The sequence below is a fragment of the Taurulus bubalis genome (genome assembly GCF_910589615.1).
Source record: "Taurulus bubalis genome assembly, chromosome: 6".
Lineage (NCBI taxonomy): Eukaryota > Metazoa > Chordata > Actinopteri > Perciformes > Cottidae > Taurulus > Taurulus bubalis.
The window spans coordinates 10,062,237-10,084,125 of NC_136594.1; the positions used below are offsets into that span (position 1 = coordinate 10,062,237).

Genomic DNA, 21,889 nt, shown 5'->3' on the forward strand with positions numbered 1-21,889 from the left:
CTTTGCATTTCACTTGTTCTCATAAAGCTTTTTTGTCTCATTAGTCCATGCCCTGTGTTATTAACGCTTGAGGCGAGCGTTATTGCTGTCCAGATGTGGCTCCAAAGACCGACTCACACACGCCCTGCTCGCGTCACGTTGTTCCCTCCTCCTGTCATTCGTCAGTGTTACTCACGTACGTGTCAGGACAGCTCGTAACACATACTTTTTTAATTCCACAAATTTATAGTTCATTCCGCCCTAAAGGCATTTGAAAATGATCACTCAAATAGTATTTGTTTTATTTATTTTTTATTTCATTGTCAACACGAATGTGTCTCCACAAAAGCAGCTGATTACAAGGACCAGGGCAAACAAGACAAGTAGTTTGGATAAATTCAGGGTTGTATTGAGAAGTAAACCCAAAACAATTACCATAAAATGCAGAATAATTGCTCAGCAGAACAACACTTATTACGCAGTAAAGACATCTCGAATATAACTTATTATTTCAGACCGTAACCAGGGCTGGATTCCCAACCACACACAATTTGAGGATATACTCCACTAAAGTAACAATATCAACTCAAATTATGAGGGGCTTAAGAAGGATTATGACGATGGTTATTATTACTATAATTTCTATGCATCATTGAGCTGCAAAATGGGCAGGGTCCAAGTGTAAAAAAAGCCATAACAGTGCAAAAGATCACCAATTCCATGAGTAAAGATCACAGGTACAAGCCTGTGATCATGACTATTGTAAGGAGAGACGTTAACGCACAAGGTGCATTTCTGTAAGGAATACAATTGTCACTGGCCTTAAAATTCTGTTATGTGCCGCTGAGAACGAGCACTTTTTAAAAATGATGACCAAACTGCAGCACAAATAAATTCACTTTAAACCTTTTTGGTCAAGTTTGGATAAATTTGGCAGCTACAGCAACATTTTTGGTTGACAGATTCAACAATTGATCTGAGGCTCATGGGTATTGTAGTATTTAGAGCCATCTACCGCGCCAAACTGAAAATGATATCTGCAAAACAAAGTTGAAATAATCATAACTGATGATCATAAGAAATGTGTAGCATTGCCACGTTATCCAGGAGATTCTTGTGTTTCTATGTTGAAAATCAATCCAGGAAAACTTTAATATGGGAATTTACCTAATGCTAATTCTGGCCCTGGGTCCTCCAAGTGAAAATTTCTACGATGCTCTTGTGCGGCTGCTTGAGTGTGTTTTATATAAAAACATTGATATTCCTCAGAGTAAGTATCTGAGCTATTATTGATCCAGCTTTAGTTGAATTCTTAAAGTAAGTCCCTACTGACTCCTGCATCCAACAAGTGAACCTCCGCTGAGGCGCGTGATGATCGCTGGGACCGTCTCAGCTCAGGCAGCCCCGTCCAGTTTAAGAGCAGCCACAGAATCAGCAGCTTTTTTCTCTTCACCTTCCTCCTCTTCTTCTTCCTCCTCCTCATCGTCATCGTCGTCATCATCGTCATCTTCTTCCTCATCATCATCATCATCATCATCATCTTCGTCATAGTCATCACCCTCTGCATAGTTGTCCTGATGGCCGCCACCAGACGCCAGGTTCTTCCAGTAGGCGTCGTACCCTGACGCTCCGTCGTCGTCATCGTCGTCATCGACACCGGCCTGGCGGCCATATTTCAGCGTGCGAGCTGCAGAGAACACAGATGTGACATTAGCTCTGGTTTCATTTACTGGGAGGGTGAAGCAACATAACAGTCAGGCCAGACTTTAGAGAATCATATTCATGTATAGCAGATTAATTACAGTTTAGATGCATACCATTTCAGGGTAGACCCAGTTTGTGCCTCTCTTGTATTACCAAAGCATTTGAGTCACAAAGCTAGGCATCTGTTTTCATGAAAAATAACATTTACCGTCGTTTAAAACGGTATTTCCAGTGTCCCGAATCAAACAGGGTTGAAGCGCCATTTTGTCAGATGCACCTCTCATAAATTGTGTAGTAAATGTGTAAATATCACAATAAGTTGTGAGTAAGAGTTGGGAAAAAAAAGAGAGGTGAAATTAGGAAAAACAGGAGCCAAGGAATTATTTGTTTAGCACACAAGTCACTCTTAGTAATTTTCAGTCACTAATTTTACAGGACATAACAGTGAATTTCATTTTTTCCTGTTTTCAAACTCCTTCTGTTTCGTTCTGAAATAACAATCAAGCAAGGAAGTCGAGGATGCTGCCACTTCCTGTTCTGGAAAAAAAAAGAAAAGAAAAAGACTCACTGGACATGCTGAGGTCTTTGGTCTCCTGGGTCTCGTGACCACACTTAGGACAGGGTGGGTTTTTGCCTTTCTCCTGCTTGAAGACCTTACTCTTGGCGTGGTCATCACAGTAACAGGCCTGAGAGGACACAGTTGAGTTAACGTTGAAATCATGGAAATGTTAACAGCACTCACACATTATCTTGATAAATAGTGTACAATGAGAAGGAAATCCAATCACTGCTCAAGCTCGCCCAGACAAGTAATGTCATCCACCCACATCGGTTTACAGCAACATATTTTTTCTTTGGCCTCAACTATAGAGCTTCTCACCTGCCCTGAGACGGATATACCAGCTGGCTTTCTTCCCCTGTACAGTTTGAGAAAGCTTGTCTGACCACCAAGCTGCTTTCTTATAAAGGCTGAATAATAATGAAAGTTAGACTGTTTATGTAACGTACTGATACAGACTATGAAAGGAAACGTTTGGATTTCTTTCAAGTCAATCTTAATACAACACTGTAGTCATTCTTCCTGCCCAGTGTGGCTGTGGAAATATCCCAGTAAAAGACTAGTGACAAAATCCCCCATCCTCATTCTGCGGGAAAATAAATGCTTCGGTTCAGTTGAAGTTAAATCAACTGTGTGAAGTTTTCCAAAATAACCGCCTTTTGATTTTCAATTCCCACTTTGTGTTTCCCCAAACACTATTTACTTGCGGTAGTAGTTGTTTGTGATGTAGTTGTGTTGCAGGACAAAACAGTGTAGTGAAATAACATGTTAAACCTAAATATGGGCATGCAAGTATTGTTTTAAGACAGACTTGCAAAAATGTGAACCTCTCCTTTCATGGAATCCACAGTGTAGGTCTTTTGCTACAGTGTTTAATGTAAATCCATCATTTATTTTATTTGACATCTTTTCTAGAAAAGGGCATTGCAAATGTTACCATTACAGGAGCAGTTTGTAAGATTAAAAGGGGATTTATTGGCAGAAATGGAATATATTATGTTTGCATAGTGTGTAATCACCTAAACTTAAGAATCATTGTGTTTCTGTTCGCTTAGAATGAGCCCTTCACATCTACAGATCACTTGCACAGAGTCCGCCAAGTTGCATTGCCATGTTTCTACAGTAGCCCAGGTTGGACAAACCAAATACTGGCTCAAGAGTCCTTTTGCATGTTTATGTTACCTGAAGGCCAACGCTTGGTAAGGAAGGGATATTCAGTTGCAACATCACCGATGCCACGAAAACCTACACTATTTACTGTGTGTGTGTGTGTGTGTGTGCCATTACTTTTGAAAGGTTTTTATTTTTGTATTTATGCTATACGAGTAAAATGGCTTTTCCAACTAATGCCGTTTAGAGATCATGTCGTCTTGTGTCAAAAGGCTGCTATTTAATATAATTCGTTTTATTTAATCTTCAATTGCACATTACGCATTTCCTTGTGGGGCAAACTCGAATGAAAAGCAGATGAAAGAGAGAATTAAATGTTACTCAGTCTTATCGGTTAGAAAATGAAGTCTTCTTTGTTGCGTAAACCATTTGGGATAAGAGCTGATAAAATGTGTGTAGCTTGACATAAAAATGCTTTGTGCCACCTAAAGAGCAGATAAAATAAAACAATGACCTCCCTCCACTGTGTGATCTGTATTAAGGATAGATGTTCCCCTCACCTTACAGCGCAGGCAGGAGTATTGGCCCAGTCTATTACAAGAAACACCTAAAACGGAACATAAGAGAAAGTGTAAACAATCACATTCCCTCGAGATATTATTTTCTGCAACGGATAAGTTACACTTCACTTTCCCCATTAAGCATGACATACCAATGAATGACATTGTGAAAGGAAAACCAAATGACTCACATTTGTATGTTTCTGCCTGGAGGACCTGGCAACTCGCCTGGTGCTCAAATTGATCATCCTCGCACAAGAAGTTGTGGCAAAAGGAACAGCGGAAGATTCGCCCTCCTATTCAGGGAGTTTAAACAGTTATAGTTGACCTTTGGCTTGACATTGATGTGATGGGTGGTTATTAAACAAAAAGATGGGGGGCTCCTACCATGATCCCAAACAGCGCGGTCACACTCTATGCAGTCTGCATCAGTCAGAGGACACACACAGGAGTGAGTGCTCAGACATTTCCTGCCGTGGCACACCCAAGCTTCACAGAAGTCACATACTGCCCCCTAGTGGTCAAAAAGGAAATTACAACAAAGATTTAAAGAGTTTGCCATGATTTTTTTTTTATGATACATTGACCTCAAACCAAAAAGAATGTGCTGCCTTTCAAGTTATTTTAAACCCTGCTCCGTATTTCAATTAATATGTAATTGAATTTGTACTTGCACCATACTGCAGCACAAAGTGCACAATTGAGATACTGATACAGAGTGATAATGAACACGTACTCTTTAATGGTGAACAACTTTATGGAGGTTATTATGGTTGCACACATTTTACTCATTACTTTGATGCTTGATCATTGAATCCTTTGCCACTGAACCCCAAATCTGTATGTATGTAGGACAAATAGTTGGCTGACTCACGGTCATTTTAAAATGTATTGTCGTTCGTAAAGGAATATTTATTTCAGATTCAAGAAATTGCTGCATAAAAAACAGGCACTGGCCTGAATTCCAATATTCAAACACATTATTAAACGTTTGTTTATGTAATACTACCAATAGCTAGTACTGTACCTACTCTTACATTTTTGCAAGGACTTGATGTCTCCATAAGGATCGATTTGTGTGGATGGGTCAAAGCGAAAAGAGGCGTTCTCACCGTGTGATCATATCAGTTCAGTAACTTACCACCATGGCCATTCCAGTGCTGTGGACCCCAGGATGTTTGATGACACAATCTGATGACTTCATGCACTTGGTTTTACCTGACAACACAAGCATTAAGCATTTCATAGTTTGTTAATGTGTCACAACCTATGTGAAGGCCACTATTCGGATAATTCTGATGTGATATAACCTTCAGACTATTATGACAGCGAAAGCTTTTTCAGTGCATGATTGGAACGCACTGGTGTCTGCCATGTGTCTTTTTGAGAAACTACCACTCGGGGGTGCCAGAGTAGAATATTTTCTAATCACACTGCCATCAAAAAGGTGCACTCTACTGATTTGACACTTGCGGATCAGCTCACTTGTAGGGGTAAATACTACTCAGACAGTGAAATATTTTGTATAATGGGTTCTGTGGCTCAGGAGGAGCTTTCTTAGGTTTGAGAAAAGATCCCCCCAATTCTGTAATGAACCTGGGGCTTCAGATTAAGGAAACACTGCATGGGGATTGAAGGACATGGCCATTTACAGTACGTGCTTGGATGCATACGGACTAGTCTGAAAAGATCATATTTATCTTTTTAAAGATAATATTGATCTGAAATCGCATACTATGCAATACCTTCTCAATATGTGTACTTTTGTTCAACACACTTTGTGTGCATAAACAGGAGTATGTATCTGGACGCACTGAACTGTAATGACAACGTCACTTCCTGAGAGACTCCTTGCTGGTTGAAGACATAAAACCATGGTAACATTTCACATACATGATATAGTACATGTCAGTATGGAATTTCTGACACAATCTTGGTCAGGATACAGCATTTGTTTAAACTTGGGCCATAACTAAAGACTAAAAGTCTGGATATCACATCTGCTTCACCAAAGTATACCTTTTTTATTTATTTACAGGACTATATATATTTTTTTTTACTGATCCTACCAACATGTAAGGAACAGCCAAAACTGATATACCGCCACTGTTGCTCAAAAACTATGAAACATTTTCAAATAACACATCATTTAAACAATAGTAGGATAAAGTACAACAAATGACATACAAATACAAGTTTTCTGTACAGATTACTCACCACACTGCGCACAGATAGGCAGCTTCTGCACTGAATTACAGAAATAGCAGAAAGCTCTGTTCTTCTGTTTTCTACCAGGCGACATTACAAGGAGGAAGAAAAAGTTAACTTAAGTTTCGATACTTATACCGAAAAAAATATATAATACAATACAATATAGTCACTTACCTCTGGCATTTGTCACAGTCCTACAAAAACACAAAACAATGAAGTCACAATATAATATATATAATAAATACTTCAGATATGCCAGTGTTTCCATTATGTATTACATAGGAGCTGCATACCATGTTGAAGTTGCATGGGTGTTTGGCCACATCGATAACATCTCGATTGGCTCTGCTCTGCTTCTCTCGCTCTTTACGACTCTCTGCCTTTTTCCGGGCACCGGTCTTCTTCTTAGGCATGTCTGGTTCAAGAGGCTGTTTCCACGCAGGTGACGGCTGGTTTCCACACGGATAACAGTTGGTTCAGCAGCGTGTTGCCTGTAAACATGTCACGTTAGTTAGCTAGCTAACGCCAAGTGGTGTTGTGGCGACGTCACTAATGATGGCGAACTCATTTCTAAGTAACTTTAAGTGTTTTTATCTGACTTCTGTTATCAATGAACACATACGGAGTCTCGGCCGCACACACATGAACCACAACCAATGAAACTAAGCTAGTTTATAACGTGTTTGTTCATGTTGGCTAGCTGTTGCAGCCCCAGAGACAGTTATTAAACTGACACGTAGAATCGCATGGTAAATACATACAATTAACTCTAAATATAGCCATGTATATACAATAGGTAGGTTGTCTAGTAGTTACTTTAATATTCCTGGGCGTTACATATAAATGTCAATGAAATTGTAAGAGTGTGGTTAGAAATTTTTACCGAAACGATCGGCACTCCCGACTTCTTGTAGGTCCGGTCGGAAATCTGTCCGGGCTGAAACATACAACTGACTATTTGGTTCCTAGTAAATACATAGATCAAGGTTAAAGACTCAACTTGTCTTATACATATAAAGAGTGTACAGTGTGGTGAACCCCCCCATACCACACTTTTATTGGATGTGCAGATTTATCTTTCTCGAAATTCTTGATTGGTTTGCCGATCTTGTACTAGATATTGGTGCTGTTATTGGTGCTCAGCAAAGCAACGCGTTGAGGCAAGCAGCCCTGTGAAAAGCTAGTATATATAGCTTTATATTTAACTGTTTTAATTTTATGTAACAATTGATGGATTTACTACAAATAAAGTACACGCCTATCATTATGCCAGTGGCTCATTCCTGGCTCCACAGCCCGAATTTGCCAAATATAATTAAATGTATTTATTATGAACTAGTTTTATCACACATATAATACATACTAAAATACTAAATGCAATAGTAATGCAGAAGCGTTCGTGACTGTAACTGCCGGGTTCAAAGTCTTTCTTTGGCAGTTGATTACATGATTTATGACTCTTTTACTTTCTCCACATGCTATGGGGTCGTCAGAGGGACATTGTCCACGCCCAGGTCACGTGCTGACGAGCGGTGAGCCAATCCTGAGCGAGGACGGGAAACAGCTGACGCTGAACAACAACACACACACACACACACACACACACACACACACACACACACACGCACACACACACACACACACACACACACACACACACACACACACACACACAGCTTCTTCTTTTCCTGCAAGTGGTGGTGTGTAGCGGACTCTGCACGTAGCACACGAACTCTTCGGATACCTCGTCTAAGATGGCTGGTGTCTGGCTCTCCTGCAAGGTTTATGTTTTTTGGTTGCTGCTGTAAAAAAGAGGGCCGTGGTGCGAGTTTTCGCGTGAGGAGGAGACCCGGGGAACCCCGTCCATCCCAAACCAGCCGCACGATGGCTCCGTCCCTCATCCGAGCTTGCCGCAGTCTGGCTCTCTCGACGTGGCTGCTGTCTTTTTGTTTCGTGCACTTATTGTGCCTGGACTTTACGGTGGCAGAGAAAGAGGAATGGTACACCGCTTTTGTCAACATCACCTATCTGGACCCCGTCACTTCGGAGGTCAGGACAGAGAAAACCGAGTGCGGTCGGTATGGCGAGCAGTCGCCCAAGAAAGAAGCCAGAGGTCTGGTGCTGGTGCCGTCCAGCCTGCATGACAGACAGGCGTGCGACCCGAGCGTCAGGTTCCCTCTCGTCCCTCAAAACACCGCCTGGGTGGCGTTGGTCGCAGCGGGGAACTGTACATACCGAGAGAAGATCCGTAACGTAGCCAACTACAACGCCTCTGCAGTTGTCATATACAATGTGGGCTCCGGTAGTGCAAACGACACCATAACAATGCCCCATCCAGGTAAGAGACAACCAGGCGACGTGTCTTTTCCTTCATAACTCCTGTTCAGAGGTCGGAGGTTACACATGTCTTCTCTAAGTAGTTGCTTCTTAAGCGTTGGGCCCAGATTAATGGGTGTCATTCACACCGCTGAACTCCCAGAACAGCTTCTGTATCTTTTTAATCAGCTCAATAACCAATTAGTTTCATGATAAAGTGCAAAAAAAAGTGCACTAGATCCCGGGAAGATGGACTGATGATCACCTGACACAGATCTCGTAGGTTTTCTAACAGTCTATAGGTCTTGCTGAAGTTTTTCTCAAACGTTCAAGACTTGAGATGTCATGATACATATATTTATTAGTGCCACTTTTCCACCCGAGTTCCAGTGCAGATACCAAAAATTCAACAGTTTGTTGATATACCTTTAAGAGAACATGTGTTTTTTCCTGCAATACTTTTTTTTGTCATTTCAAAAAAGAAACCCCAAGTTCCAAAATTGTAAGGGTTGTCTAAACACAACCTACTGGCCAGTTTAACATCTAGATTTTCAGTTAATTTAGTCTCTATAATCACTCAAAACTAGATATCACTGAGCACACAAACCCTAATTTCAAAGAAATGTCTTTTTTAGTTTAGTTTAGTTTCCATGCCTATACTGCATTCAAACAGGGTAAACACTTCATCAGAAAGAAGAAGAATGGTGAAGCACAAATGCAATAGTGCAGACATGGAAATTACTATTTTTCTTAACACAGCTAATCAAAAATGACAAATTCTGACGTTTGAGCACAATTTCACACAAAAAAAGAATACCAGATATTGTTCATTTCATTGCAGCCCCATAATGAGTTTAGTTTCCTCTGGTGGAGTTTTCCTGCTATATTGTAACTGTGAAGAGGCCAAAACATTGTTCCATTAGTGCTCCTGATTTATTTCTAAGAAATGAACGATAACAACATGTTTACAACAAACAGGGAAATGCTTGTTATGATATGTGCCGAGGAGCCCACAGAAGGCAGACATGTAATGTTGTGTAAGTCTCCCCTTCTGCTCAAGTTGTATTCACAAATATGACTTAATAAATGAAGAGAGCAACTATATACTAAACTGTTATCAGAAATACAGTTAAAAGTTTTGCAGAGAATCAAGTTGCAGGCAGTAACTCTGCAGGCAATAACTCTGCAATAAAAAGGTGACAAACACCAAAACATCTTTTTGCTCTGACCACAATCAATACACCATCAAAGTAAACATTCAAGACCTGACATGTGTAAATAAACCTTTTGACATAACCTATGAAAACATTTCTGAAAACACAGACCCTAGAAAGATTTTTTCACATTTATTTTCCTTCATTTCTAGAGGTAGCACATGTTTTTTGTCTGACAAACACCTGGCTGTTTAACTACCACAAACCTTTTCTCCCAAGCTTGCTAAGGAGTTATTTATTTGTGTTTTTTACCTGTAGAGTTTAACTAAAAAAAGTTAAAGGCCTCCAGTAGCGGTGAGAAGAGCTTTCTATACGAGCCTTGACAATGTGAGGCTCGTATTGTTTTCACCTTGTGAGTCTGTGTGTGTAATCACAGCAAAATGTGGTCCTGGAGACACCTCCTGTACCAGGAATACTGTCCCACAAGGGCTGTTTGAAGTACTTTACCAGGTGTTTATATTTCTGTCCATTTGTGGCCAGATTTTGTCACCGCAATACTTACCCACGGCCGTGCAAGATGCTCACGAATCACGAAACCTTACAGGCATGTAGTTGAGATCAAATTGAAGGCCGAGATCAGAGATGGGTGTGGTCCGAACAAGGGCGCTGGAAGTAGGGGCTGTAGGACGTTTTTTACTTTACGCCCCTGTTGCAAGTTTCTCTGTTTGACTTGACATGTGTTTCCATTGGAAATGGCTTCTCGGGCAGCTTGTTGCTAGTTTTCATAAAGATGTGGCTGATCAGACCTCTACGTCTGTGCCAGCCAATGAATGGCACAATGCATGAAAGTAGTTGGACAAAAAGATCTGTGCAGAAACAGATGTTCAAAGAGAAACACCTAACGATAATGGTCTAATTGATTACAAAAAGTTTTTAACTCAAAGGTCTCTTTGAATTGACGCGTCTGAGGCACATGTCATGATAAGCAGATCATTTGAATTCAATGCAAAACTTCTTAAGCTTTTACTCAAATTCAGTGATGCATCTCAGGAGAAACTGGAGACTAAAGCAAAGCTACAAAGAGTAAATGATGGATGTGCATTCAGCAGGTGGCCAGATGCACAATTTCACATGCAATTGAAAACCAGGCTTTCCCTGCTTCAAGCCATGACATAAATATAAACAGAGACACTAAGAGACAGAAATGGCAGCCAGGAGAGGTGTAAAGACAAAGTTTTTAGAGGAAGAAGGTAACACGGAGCACATTGGCCAAGGCACGGATCCTAAAGTGTAGATTGAATGTGAGGCTGCCAAAGAAAGAATGCAGCACTTCCCTGTTCAGAGACAACACAGCTTGGCTGTAAAATCCACAGTTGCCAGAAACCTCTCAGGGCTTGATTTTATTAAACCCTAACATCCCAAGGCTGAGCAGGGTTAAAGTCATGAAACTGTGAGTTTACCTCTGAAAGAGTGGGGTTTATAATTTGAACTACGCAGTTATTTTCCTGTCAAAGGTTTATACAATCAAAAGAAATGCACTTATTTGCTTTCTTGATAGCAGCAGAAAATTAGCATACAGAATGGAAACCGCTCACATGGACGAAAAACAAAGTGTACAAATCACATTTGCTATTTTATGGGTCGCTATGTTCCAGACTATTTCTTTGCCTAAGAGCAGAAACATCCTGGACTCTCCACTGGCTGCCTGGCAACTGCTCAGCACCAATTACTAGTCTGGGACACAATTACCTGCAAAACCACAGCGTTTGGTTTTCACGCTTACATTTTCGTGTTGAGTAATTACCTTTTCGAGCTGCTACGGGGTGGAATTTGTTCCAGTTGAACAGAGCCAGGCTAGCTGTTTCCCCTTGTTTCCACTCTTTAGGCTAAGCTAAGCTAACCACCTGATGTCCAATGTACACATATGAGAGCGGTATCAGCCTTCTCATTTACTCTCATCTAGAAAGGGAATAAGCATATTTCCCAAAATGTCAAACTATTCCTTCAGTCCCCCTGAAGCTTTTTTGATAAACTTGCATGCGCACGCCAAAGTGTAACTGTCAGGTTCAGATTAGTACATGGTTGTTAATAAAGCGTTTACCAGTTAATTCTGTGGTAATCTGTGCCTCAGTGTTATCCTCTTTGCAGCACACCAAAAGCCTGTTAAATAAATTAAATTCCCAGCACTGAACAGGTTGGTGTCCAATGGATTAACCTATTCAGTATGTATTCTTCTCTACTATCACATTTTGGCCAAGTGGGTCTGAAAACACAGATCTTTTTACAAGTTCAGCCTCAGTCTCAGTCATTGCACTCCTGTTTTAGAAGCAGCTATTTCTGTCCGCTCTGGCTGCGTCACAGTGAACAGAAGAAGGCGATCAGAGTCAAGGCTAAGGGAAATCTTACATGTTATGCCTTCCCTTATTTCTGCTGGCTAGGAAGCGGAAGATGGCCATACAGGGGTATTTTTTAAAGTCTACTGAGTCTGGAAGCAACAGTTTTGGCCGTTGACATGAGATGTTTTTTTTTTTTTACGTTGTTACATCATAGTGATTTTCCTTTCGCACCATATGGTCGAACCAAAACCATCAATCTGCAGGTCATGAGTGTGTGTTTCTGAGGTTACACACATGAAAAAAGAGCTTGACAAAACAGGGAACCTTCATATGAATATGTTGTCAGAGGTTCTTGAGTATTATTGGGTGAGACAGGTAATATATCTCATAATAAATTAATTTGAGAAACTCTTAAAAATGTATTCCAAAGACATGCTTACCGTGTTTAAATGTTCATGCCTGTGAGAAAGATACAAACAAAAAAGTGGGACAGCTTGTGGCCTGAGAGCCTGAATACACCGCGGTGTTCAGCAGCATGTTACCGTCTGTTTGCTGTCCAAACACAAGCTTTTGTTTTCTGCGTCATTGTTTGTAGCAGTGTTTGCTTTAGAGGCTCTCGCATATATACACTCATTTTGCGGGAGCAGCCACCATAATACAGGATAAACCGTTGTGTGGTAACAGTGGAGATGCTGCCAGTTGGATGACTGTGTGGCTGTGAATCTGTTTTTTTTTTTTCAGAAGATGTTAGCGACACATGAAGTGCGTTGTACCCATTTCTACCACACCCGAAACAAATTGTGAACTAAAACGTTTTTTTAGTTCTCAGGAATGTTGCTTTTTATATATTTTCTGTACTTTACGTGTAAATCTTTATGCCAATAATGGTAATTCATAGAAATGAAACTGTTTCAAAACACAATGATGGTCTGGGTTTTCAACCCTGGTCAAATCAAATGTAGCAGCTGTGCAGATTTGACAACAGACCTGTTACATAAAGGGATTTGTGAGTATGACAGCAATAATGAATTGCTGCTACATCCTGAAAAGGAAGCATATCTATTGGATTCAAAGCCTTTAACTCCTCTGGAAAATACCAAAGGCCGTATTTTCTGTAGCGCTTCGGTGGAAGAATTACCCCGGCATATCATTTTAAAATAACGCCGTGCTGATCTCTGTTACATGAGGATTTATCCGTATATAATCTGGCAGGCTGCACAGAAGGTACTGTTGGTAATGGCAGGTTGAATAAAGCCACTGTTTATGGTAACTGATAGAGTGACTCAAGCACCACTGTGACTCCATGCAGCCGCAGTCATAAACATGCAGCAGAAGGAATATGATGTAACAGTATTCAGATTGTTTATGCAGTTCCTGGAATCATCAACTGGCCGCAGAGTAGAAGCTTCAGCTGAGGGTGAGAAGTATGTCGTGGAGTACATGTTAATGAGGACTCTCAGATGGAAGTTCTTCTCAACTGGTGGGTCGTGACCCAGGAGTGGGTTTTCAGTAGGTCCATGCCTGGGTGAAAAAATATTGTATGCAAAAAAACCCTGTGCTTTTATTTTGAAGAGGATTTTTTATTTTGACGGAGAGTGCCGTCTATTCACAGTCCTTGCAACTCAGGTTAAAGTGAGTGCTGCTACATGTTTTTCATTATTTAGCTACTGATAAGATAATCAGAAGAAAAGTTAATTTTGTAAACTTGAATCTTTCTTTAATTGAACTTTTTGTTTGTGGATAAAAGCTGCTCCTCAAGACACTGAGTTGTTTCAGTGCAGCGTTGGTCATAGATTCAGTGAGTGAGTATTCTCAACGCCTTTTTTAAACTGCTTCTCAGTAGTTTTTTATTTCATGTTTGTGCATGAAAGCTGTTGAGTCTGTTTAAAAAAGGCTGAAGTTACTGAATTGTTATGTATGTTGTATTATTAATTATATTGTATTACCTTGTGTCCTTAAGATGGACTTTTGGGTTTTTAATCGCCTATAAAATGGAATATTTCTTCGTGCATACTGTGATATTCTGTACTATCTCAGGTTCAAACTGCACCATCTTTTTATTAAATCAATTTGAGAAGTTGAAATGTGTTCCTTGATTTGGGTCACGGCTTGTCATTCAAGAGTGATGGTGGGTCCTGCAGCCAGACCAGTTGAGAACCACTGTTCTAAGGTATCGTAGGTTTTGGGATCTTTTTATGCCAAACAGATTCATTTTGTTATATGAGACAAGTTGGAGTAAAAAGCTGCACTCTAAGCCTACAGCTATGCAGTTGGTCTGTAAAAAAACTTGTATTGGATTTATTGCTGTCTGTTGTTGTTTTGCAACACACATTTCAGATAGTTTAATAAAAGATGTTCTTGTCTGGTCAGTTTTACTTTTACAGTTTTTTGCCTATACAATGTCAGAAAATAATGAAACATTTTCCATTGCTGTCTTTAAATGTCTTGTTTTGTCCATCCAAAACCCTCAAATAACATTCATCACAATAGTTGTTGTAATGTATTGTGCTCTTTCAAAACAATAATCATTGGAGGAGAATTACAACATTGCTTTATGATATTTTATTTTAATGTTTATTTGGCTAAATAACATATTTGAAGATGTCTAAAACATAATCTATGATCCACCATGTGTAATTTGAGTGTAATAGTGGAGTTTAAACGGCTCTCCAGGTGTTAAAACTCCAGACACAATACTGAGGACATGACTTCTAGCTACAGTGTGGACCTGATTCATCTTCTAAACATCTAAACTGGTACTTCCTGTGATGTCTGTGTGCAGGAACAGGCGATGTTGTGGCCATCATGATCCCAGAGCCTAAAGGTCGTGAGATTGCGGCCTTGCTGGAGCAGAAAATCATGGTCACGCTATACATCTCTATAGGAACCCGCAACCTGCAGAAATACGTGAGCAGAACGTCTGTAGTGTTCGTCTCCATCTCCTTCATCGTCCTCATGATCATCTCCCTCGCCTGGCTCGTCTTCTACTACATCCAGAGGTTCCGCTACGCTAATGCACGAGACCGCAATCAGGTATGGCTGTGTTGCACTTTGTTTGATCAAAGTATGACTTCATGAGCTAATGTGTTTCTGCCTGAAAGGGGCGACTGACAGTGCTGCAGTGCTGCGGTCTCACTCTTGACATTGGGCCATGGATTTTTCCATCTGGTGTCGGCTCTGTGAGGCTTTAAGGAGAGGCCCGAATTAGCCCGACAGCTGGCCGAACAGAGGCGTGGCGAACCGGTGAACCATCAACTGACTCGGCTCTCTGTGAGCCAACAGTGCAAATACTTCTCTTTATAATGACGTTCTTATGACGTCTGTAATAATAATTCATCATTGAGCCTGTTATGATAGGAGCCGGTGCCATGACAACCATTGTTGGCGGTTTCACTTGAATTATGGTGATCAATGTTGGAACAAATCTGCTCTGATTTAATTTCCACGGCAACTCAGTAAGGTTACTGTTAAAGCGTGATATTGTGCCTTAAAATTGTCTGTCACCAGTTCCTCTAATATGTTTCCAATAATACTTGGATATTAATAAAACTTGGATTAATAATATACCATAATTTTGTTTTATGCCAAAAAACTAGATCATCTTTCTGTTATTAATTAGTTTTTTTTCATTACGGTTCACTGGTTTATTGTGGTTCAGTGACAGTGTTTTATACTCTGCACTTACAGTAGTAGACGTCGACGCTCCTCTCTTCATTTCCTGTAAAACAAATGTAAAGAGGTCAAATTGACACGTCCACAGCAAAGTGACACGCGATGCTTGATCTTGTGAAATTTCGGGTTGGTGCACATGAACATGTCGGCTTGTGTTTTTTGTTTTTTTTCAGAGGATGTATTTGCTGTATATCAACAGGCCAATGAGATACCTGCACATTGCTGAGTCACTGACGTTTATTTTTTTATATCCACAGAGACGTTTGGGAGATGCTGCCAAAAAGGCCATCAGTAAGCTGCAAGTACGCACCATTAAGAAAGGAGACAAGGTAGCAGTATATGTCATATAAACATCTTTGGCCATGCAGTGAGTTTAAAAGGAAGCTATACTTGATTATCAATGTGAAGGAAATTATTTATTATATAGTTTATTTTATTTGATATAAATATATCATATAGGTAGGCAAACTCAATATCCTCTTCTATGAAATATTGTCTTGAAAATCATTCTTATCTTATGTTTGACACATTGATGGTACATGTACTGTAATTATTTAATTCATGTTATCTTGTTTTATATCTTTTGTTGTTTATTTGATCTGCTTTTGTTTTTCATGTGAAACACTTTGTTGTTCAAGCTGCTCTATTTGAGAATTCATTGGTCATATTTGTCTTTTCCATTTCTGTCTTGCTGTGTTTTAGGAGACTGAGTCCGACTTTGACAACTGTGCAGTTTGCATCGAAGGTTATAAGCCGAATGATGTTGTGAGGATTTTACCATGCAGGTACTGTTTGTGTGCTTGTAACTTTAAAACTAGTCGTCTCTTTTTGTTGAAGGCATAAAGTCATCACATGTGCCATAGCTGCCGATATACAGTATACATATTTCACGAGCAGTCATTTGCTTTCGAATGTTTTATGTGTGCACTGCGTTCTTGTTTGGTCAGGCATGTCTTCCATAAGCACTGTGTAGACCCGTGGCTACAAGACCACCGGACGTGTCCCATGTGTAAAATGAACATCCTCAAAGCCTTGGGAATCCCAGTAAGGTCCTTTTTGATTTATTATGTTTTTCTCATTTTCTCTCATATCAAGACTACAAAGTGCAAAACATAAAATAAATGACCACCTATAGCATGCGTGAGAGTGCCTCTAAAGACGAGACCTTTGCCACGTTCCAGCTTAACGCAGACTGTTTAGATGACGTTCCTCCAGACTATGAGACGTCTGTCGGCGGGCCACACACCAACCCCATCAGCGGGGCGAGTGAGATCACGATAAACGAGAGCTCGGTGGTTCTGGATTCAGCCGGAAGAGAAACAGACCTACAGCAGCTCCATCCTGATGAAGAGACAGAACTTCAGGCAGGAGAAAGCCACATCTTTTGGTGTAAGTTCAAACATCACACATTTGTAACGTAGATGTAAAACCCTGACAGTTGGGGGGGACGACATTTATTTTGGATGTAGAGCTAAAATGGAAAGTTGGGATGACCAGTTTTAATTTAAAGTCACAGTTAATACAAAATTATTACCACATGCTCAGCAGTATGTCTCTCCATCCATTTCTTTGTGCCTCCATTATTTAACACAGAGAAGTCTTTGACAGTTTCCTGTTTTCTGCCATGTCGTGTAATTGAAAATACGTTGGGATGTATTAGACTTGACAAGACTTTTTGTCCCCAATCCCACAGAGGAAAACAGCTTCTTCTTTTTTTAAACCGTGTGCCGGTTCTGCTATTTCTCTTGACATTTGAGGGTTGACTTGTTTATTCTGAGGCCTTAATCAGGCCAGCAGCCACCTGGTTAATGTTCCCTAATTCAGATATTCCTGAGCAACACAGGAGGGTAAGAATAGCGTTCTCTTTCCAGGAAGCCACAGCGTAACACACGTACACTCAAATATTTATGTCAAAGTGTGTTGTACACTTTAGCACCTTATGCAAACGCCTACGGGCTGTTTCTTTAACTGATGGCCATAAACATCTGCTAGCCATCAGCACTTTATCGTGTGAGTACATGCACATGCTCATACACGTGTTCTTTCTGCCATTTAGCATCAGAGGCCAAAAACATTTCCACAGAACAGATATGTAGCCTTGAGTTGTACAAGTTTTGAGTCAGATATAACACCTATTCTATGGTTGGATGAAGGAACAAACAGAGAGGAGATTTCTACGTTTTATTTTCGTGGCGTTCGTTTTCCAATGTGAGGGTCCAAAGACAGAGGCTGTTATATCCTGTAAAGCCCTCTGAGGCAAATTTGTGATTTTGTGATACTGGGCTGTACATATATTGTTATATATAAAGTACAGAAAGAATAATAGATTAACAAAACATTAATCTGTATTTGGGCTTGCAAGATAAAAGTTTAATTGTCACGCCAAATCAGTAAATCTATGAAACAAGAAATGCAGCAGGGCATTTATGTCTCATACTTGGATTTAATGCCACTCTGTACTGTGTAGTGTACATTACTCCAGCTCTATCCACCTTGATGTAATTACACTTCCCAGTGGTTTTACTGTTGTTCCTGCAGTCAGGTTACTGTCAGCGTAGAGTTTATAATTAAACTTTAATGTGGTGTTTGAAGACCTGGAGGTGCAGAGTGTGACGGTAAAAAATAGATGAAGTGTTTGAGTAACGAGTGCCAAAGTCCTTCTGCTCAGCACGTTACACCGGCTCCAACATTTCTACACTTCTGGGCACAAACATGCCCACATTTAGAGACGTTGTAATCTCTCTTTATATCTTGCTTGTGTCTTTCTTCCCTGCACAGTAAAGACTTATTTGGGATTTATTGAGGTCAGCTATGTTTTGCTATTAGATAGAATTATTCACAAGTATTATGAGATGTAGGAGATTTAAGCATTATATGTTTTGAATGTGTTTTTTAATTAGCTATTCTTTATTGAAAAATTGAGGTCCAAGCTGTTTAACCATTAATAGAGTAAGATGAACTATTATACAAAAATCAAACAAGATTGCAGTTTTGTTTTGAATACCTTGTACTTATATGTCATCAATTAATACAAAAAAAGGTGTTCATGAAGAAGTCAGACAAATACAACAGAAACTACCCTAATAAAGGTCACATAGCTGAAAACTTATATTGGAGAAGAGTTAAGTGAAGTTAATATAAATGTTATAATATAAAAGTTTTGCTTTTCTTTGTCTTTTATTACAGTAAACTCAATATACAGACTGTTAATTGAAAAGATATTTTAATATAAGCATTGCTACTGGGTGGTAATATTTGACATTTTAAAGACGTAACAGTTAATTATTATATTAAGAAAATGATGAAGTTGATGTCTTAGTAATATGTTTTTAGCTACATCATCATCAATATTGTGCTCCAAACTGCTTCTAGAGCAGAGAATGGATTCATTATCTACGACTTAGCACGACTTGGAGGCAAAACATTTTTTCTTTAAATTTGCCCGAAAGGGTTTATATTTAAGGCACCACAAGCAAGGGATCTCATCAAGACTAATTAGTATGTCAATTAGATATTATTTGTCAGTCAACATGGGATGAAGCCGGTCTGTCAGGATTCCTGCTGCCGTGTGTTGGCAGTGATGGGAGACCGATTTGTGTTGTGTCTTTTGTCTGAATAATAAGCGCTGTCCTTAATGGTATTGCTGATTATTCTTTCTGAAGTTAGCCATTTATTGGGTGTGTGCTGCAATCAGGGTCCCAGAAAAATACCTGATTTATCACTGAATTGTGGGGGGAAAAATGTTTCACGGCATTAACCCAAATAATTCTACCTTCTTTAAAGGACTTGACTGTTCTGAGACACTGGTATAACCACTGGTATAACTGCATCCCACAGCGACCTCTCAAGTAAGAAATGACCTCCCTCTCTCCCTCCTCAGGTGGGCACCAGCCTCCACCCAGCAGTGATTCAGGCGCCTCTATCGCCATGGGCGTGGAGGTGGACATGCCTGAAGTAGACCTGTCCACGCAGCAAGAATGTGAGCAGGCTAAATCCTGAGCCACTGAAAGTTGAGATAAAAAGCATGAATCACCAGGAAAAGGAGGACGAAGGCATGACAAAGGGACCGGGCCCCCCAGAGATCCACCATGTCTTTGGCCCCCTGGAGGAATTAACTTTCAGAAGAAGGGCAAATGAGCAATACAACATTGCAGCACAAAACTCCCCAGTTTTGTCTCCACCGAAAAACAGATCTGTCCCTGCATCTGTTGACGTGTCGCTTGTTCGTTTCCCAGCAGTCACACCTCACAATTTTGTTGGTTTGACTGCTGACCAGACAGCCAATCACAGCTCTCACATTGTGGTGGCCCAGTTTTTGTTACACGTAATCTTTTCACACCCTTAAAGATTCTTGATACGATATTCAGAGTATGAATATAGCATCAAACATTTATTTGATATGTAAAGACATAGTTGAGCTAAGAGTGGAGTGGCTCTTCCTCTGTTTGTGTTGTAAAACCGATCTTCTCGGTTCTTTGCTGACATTACCAGGCCGGTCGCACATGTTTTTTAATGCGTGTGAGCGTGCCCCACGTGTGAGCTCATGACCGCCGCTCTGCACTGCTCTCATACAGCGGTTACAGCTGATAACACGGTCCTGACCAACGCTGTTAACTAACACTGTTAGCTCTGTCAGCCCTGTTGCCGTTTTTTGCACAGTTAGCGCTGTTCGCACCGTTAGCTACGAGGCACTGGCTCACCCATTGCCATCTTGAGAGTCGTTTGGAGGCCATAGATATGCTCTTAATTTTGTAAACATAGTATCTGGAATATAATAGGTTGTTTGAGGCCTAGTACTAAGTTTACCAGTACAAAATCATGTTTCTAAACCCATTACTGGACACAATATAAGCACAGAAGCAGCAAGGTATCCTTAACGTCAGATTGCAGCTTTAATTGTTATTCAAAATCTGTGCAGATTGTTTGATTTATTGGCATGCGATCACTGCCAACATATTCTTACTGATTTAATGGATACATAGCATGTTAGAGCCTATATCAGCAACTTATTCTGAGTCCCAACAGTTGGTGTGAATTCCCACCAGCTATTTTTCAACTTCAGCCTTGGGTACACGTATCCCTTGAAAACTTGTAGCGTAGGTCTTTAAGTTCATGTGGTCATGTGACATTCAAGGAGTTGGGATATTTATGCACACGTTATGCTGTAATTTCTGAATTTCTAAACGTAACGGTTTCTGTTGCTAATTTTGTGTATTTATAACTTATATTTTACCAACTGAATATTCCTGTTGTTGAGAGAAAATAAGCAAAAACAAGGTTGATATATCTGTCCTCATATTTGACAATCATAGCTTGTGACAGGCAGTTTGAGGCGATGTCACCCACTGCCCTACTAAAACTGCTGCTGTTTTACAAGTTATCACAACAAACTGCGCTGGTGATCACTTCCTGCGGTCTGCCATGGATGGACGTGTTCACACTGCTGCTAAATACAGCTGGCAATTGTAGTTGCCGCTACCAATTTCTGGCTGGGTGCATATACTGTAGGCAAACCTCCTACACTTGTCAAGCCAGTCGGTTTAAATATGTAAACCAGTCTTTGTGCCAAGATTATCAGTAGTATTTTAAACATTGTCGTTGTTTCATGCATACTGATTTCCTTGTCTGTGTCACAGAATGGCCCTGAAATAACACAAGGACTTATAATTGGATGCTGTAAGTCGGTTAACAGAGGGACTGTTCTGGTGGAAAAGGAGGGTGATGTGCATCGCCTGACAACTAAGGTGCATTTAAATGCCCAGCCAGGGCTTTCATTTGAGCAATGTGATGCTCCAAACATTTATTCGTATGGGATGAAAAGCATACCGCGTGAACATGTTTACAGTGTAATAATTGAGAGGTTTTGTTCGGAATTGGTCCACACAAAGTCGGCTAATTTTAAGAACCTACATGAAAACAACCCTCGCCAAAAACATCTGAGCAACAACAAAACTGCATCACAGCCACCGTGTGCTGAGGAACGGGTTAGTCTGCTGATTCTCAGGTGGTTAAAGCTCCGTTCTGTCCCCTTCTACTCCCTTTGGTCAACTTTAGTATGAGATCTATAAAAATATAGATCCAGCTTAATGGCAACAGGGGGATCGGCTATACCTACATACAAAATTGGTTGCTGGTAGTAACGAACCGCCAACAAATGATCTGCAATGATCTGCAAAAAAGCGCCAGTTTAGTGTGAAAGGAGAACCAAAACAAAGAAATAAAGATATATTTTTAAATGTAGCTTTTACTTTTAGATTCCTGTGGTGATGCTGACTGTTAATTCACATT

At 40.2% G+C, this 21,889-nt stretch overlaps 2 protein-coding genes across 2 annotated transcripts; one reads left to right on the top strand and one right to left on the bottom strand.

The window, feature by feature from the left end:
* Nucleotides 1–304: 304 nt before the first annotated feature.
* On the bottom strand, nt 305–7,043 carry znf330 (zinc finger protein 330). Its single transcript, XM_079220027.1, has 10 exons — nt 7,007–7,043; nt 6,417–6,614; nt 6,298–6,317; nt 6,130–6,200; nt 5,054–5,130; nt 4,300–4,426; nt 4,104–4,208; nt 3,913–3,959; nt 2,252–2,369; nt 305–1,666 (listed from the first exon to the last, which is right to left on the bottom strand). The coding sequence occupies exons 2-10, from the start codon at nt 6,534–6,536 to the stop codon at nt 1,374–1,376; spliced, it is 978 nt and encodes a 325-aa protein (XP_079076153.1). The 5' UTR covers nt 6,537–6,614; nt 7,007–7,043; the 3' UTR covers nt 305–1,373.
* A 964-nt stretch (nt 7,044–8,007) lies between these two features.
* rnf150a (ring finger protein 150a) lies at nt 8,008–19,600 on the top strand (the record flags this gene model as incomplete). Its single annotated transcript, XM_079219305.1, has 7 exons — nt 8,008–8,461; nt 14,712–14,962; nt 15,859–15,930; nt 16,304–16,386; nt 16,549–16,645; nt 16,783–16,990; nt 19,482–19,600. 7 exons carry the CDS (start codon nt 8,008–8,010, stop codon nt 19,598–19,600), a joined length of 1,284 nt encoding a protein of 427 aa, XP_079075431.1.
* Nucleotides 19,601–21,889: the final 2,289 nt, after the last annotated feature.

Bases quoted from the DNA above. Each gene is read 5' to 3' on its own strand.
- znf330 (XM_079220027.1), bottom strand. From the start codon at position 6,536: ATGCCTAAGAAGAAGACCGGTGCCCGGAAAAAGGCAGAGAGTCGTAAA. The intron at 6,201-6,297 runs GTAAGTGACTAT...GTCGCCTGGTAG, and splicing joins GACTGTGACAAATGCCAGAG to AAAACAGAAGAACAGAGCTT. The intron at 4,209-4,299 runs GTAGGAGCCCCC...CTCCCTGAATAG, and splicing joins CCGCGCTGTTTGGGATCATG to GAGGGCGAATCTTCCGCTGT.